At 45.1% G+C, this 2,826-nt stretch overlaps 1 protein-coding gene across 1 annotated transcript; it reads right to left on the reverse strand.

The window, feature by feature from the left end:
* Positions 1-283: 283 nt before the first annotated feature.
* On the reverse strand, positions 284-2,132 carry FOXL3 (forkhead box L3; the record flags this gene model as incomplete). Its single annotated transcript, XM_080617959.1, has 3 exons — positions 284-766; positions 1,107-1,275; positions 2,026-2,132. The coding sequence occupies 3 exons, from the start codon at positions 2,130-2,132 to the stop codon at positions 284-286; spliced, it is 759 nt and encodes a 252-aa protein (XP_080474085.1).
* Positions 2,133-2,826: the final 694 nt, after the last annotated feature.

Raw genomic sequence — 2,826 nt, forward strand, 5'->3', positions numbered from 1 at the left:
GAAAGGAAATTCTTTGTGGTGTTAAATGGTGCCCACGACAGTTTAAAAACCAAAGCTAGAATTTCATGAATTTCAGCATAATGAAAACTGATATTGGTAACTGTTATTTATGCTCTAATCTTAGCAAAGTTCTTTGGGTACAGACAGAGCATCAGCTGGTGAATCAGTAACCCTTTCTGAGTACTACTTGTGAAGAAAATGAGGAGGCAGGCAGCTGGTTTTCAGTGACATGAGGCTGCTGAATACACTGCAACTCAGACCTTTTTGCCATGAATAAATAATGTCACATTGTCCAGAACTGGAGATTAATTTGTTGAGCCTCCAGTAGATGATATTTATTTTCTTGCATATTATATTGAGATCTCAGGACAGGCAAAGGGTCAGGGGCTGAAAGGATGTAATCAATGCTGAATTTAATTTCAGAATCCGATTTTGCTAAGGAGGAATTGCTTAGGCTTTGCCTGTTGGTCATGCTGTTTGGAGCAAACCCACGAGGCTCCAGTAGTCTTGGGCCTGATTCAATTCTTCCGTGCTTACTTTCAGAAGAGGAAATGTTGTTTAAAGCAGAGTCCATAGAAGACATATCGGAGGATGAAGGACTTTTCCCCCTGCTTGGTCTCTGCTCCTTATGATCCCTTTTCATGTTCCTCCTCCTCCGTCTTCGCCTGTAATTCCCATTTTCAAAGAGATCCAGCATGGATTCACATCCTGTTGCAAAGCTCCAATAGTTTCCTTTCCCCTTCTCATTCCCTTCTGTTCTGGGAACCTGTATTTATTCAAAGGCAGTTCAGTATTTGTATGTGTTACAGATGCTGCTGCTTAACATCTGCATTCATTTACATTCAAGAATGGTGTAAACACATATGACAAGACTTTTAAGCGTATTCTCTTTCATTATACGAATAGGATGTAAACTCCATTCAATTTGTTATCTATTAACACGCACCAGACAAAGATACACTCTTTACAGTTGACAACTCAGAGACATTTTAAGTGATTTGCAGCTCAGCTGTTTGTTTTCCTTCTTTCCTAGTGAAAAGATTATCCCTGCATGTATTTTTTAGCCATGCACAGTGTGTATGTAAATATACAGTTACTGATCTTACCTTTACAAAACAACTGTTAAGTGATAAGTTATGCCGGATGGAGTTCTGCCAGGCTCTTTGATTTGATCTGTAGTAAGGAAATTTCTTCATTATAAAGTCATAAATGCCAGAGAGGGTGACTTTATTTGAAGGACTTTGCTGGATGGCCATTGCAATTAAGGCAATGTAGCTGAAAAAAGGAAAACTTGCTGTTACACCATCACCTTACTCATGTACTCAGTTTTTAGGACCACTCGGGCACATGTGTGCCTATATCCTGCTTCCAAAAGTTCTCCCGGTGGATCTGCACCCTGACACAAGACATCCCAGGGATAAGTCCCGAGCGTGGTCACTGCCTCTTAGCCCCGAGCCTCCAGGGTGATACACAGGCATTACTTCCAGGCAATTGAGTCCCAACCAGACTGTTTGCCCTGGCACCCTGTGCAGAGTGCTTAGATACAGGAGGATTACAGAAAAATCATCCACCTCTCAGACTCCATCAGAAAAGTTTCTCTGAGCTGGAAAGCTGAAGTGAGACAGTCCAGGCTCAGAGACAGTGTCACTGGAGACCTTGCCTGCTGGTGTAAAGGACCTTAGGTTCCCTGTGAACATCTACACTGCACCTCTTCCCACTGTGCTGGGAATCTGCATCCAATTCACCCGCTGGCACATTGCATATATAATTCGCCTTCTCCTGGGGCTCCTGGAGGTTGAAGGACACCATCCGAGATCTGGTGACTCAACAGCATGCCAGAGTTGCTGTGACCCCACACAGGAGAAAACAAATCATGGACACTTCAAACACAGAGAAGGGGGGAAATCAGACCCACTGCACACGCCTGGGGAGAGGTCCCCCAGTCCCCCAAAATCTATAATCCCACCATCCCAGAGCTCAGAAACCTCCCCAGAAATGAGGGGATTTGGAAAAACTTCATCTTACCTGTATGCTGGTCTGGTGAATTTTTTCTCTTCATCAGAACTACAGGTAGGATAATCATCCCCATCATAATTAAAGCAGTTATAGGGGTACTGCGTGTTGTCAAACATTGTCCTGCTCCTTGCTCAGCTCCTGTGGAGTGAGAGAGATGGAGTGATGTTTCTCAGAGCTTGGACTCCCTCCTCCCTTCTTCCCTCCCCTCTGTCTGTCTCATTCCCTCTCTCCCCCCTCCTCACACTCCCTCTCCTCTGTGCACACACTCTCTGTGATGGGGTGGGGATTGTTTTTGCAATTCTTGCGCCCCAGACAGCCCGTCTGTTAGGATATTATTTTTTTTTTTGGGGGGGGGGGTGGATTGTTATTATTATTATTGCTGTTGCCTCCAATGGGGCGGCTGAGCCAGGCGGCTGGTGACTGATGGAGCTGGTGAATTGGGGGTGAACCTTTGAACCGGAGTGTGTGCTGCCAGTAGCTCTGCTCAGCTCGCTGGGTGGTCCAGGCTAGAGAGGGGCCGGCGCTCCCGCCCCCCCACCACATCCACAACGTGACAAAAGCAAACAGCATGATGTTAATAAATCATGCTTCAAGGCCCTTACTTGGAAATTAAACTTTAAGAACAGAGTGCAGATCCCCCCAGCCCCCAACTCCTCCCCCTTCCTATTTTTCTCTCCCCAGCGAAGCAGGGTGGCTTTCTTATTTATTTATTTTTAGAAACCCGACGTACAATAAACAGACGTTCCAGGCAGTAATGCGCGCTTGTCCTGATCTGCAATCTATAATACACTATAATAGATATAAATTATA

The sequence above is a fragment of the Psittacula echo genome (genome assembly GCF_963264785.1).
Source record: "Psittacula echo genome assembly, chromosome: 5".
In the NCBI taxonomy this organism is placed as follows: Eukaryota; Metazoa; Chordata; class Aves; order Psittaciformes; family Psittacidae; genus Psittacula; species Psittacula echo.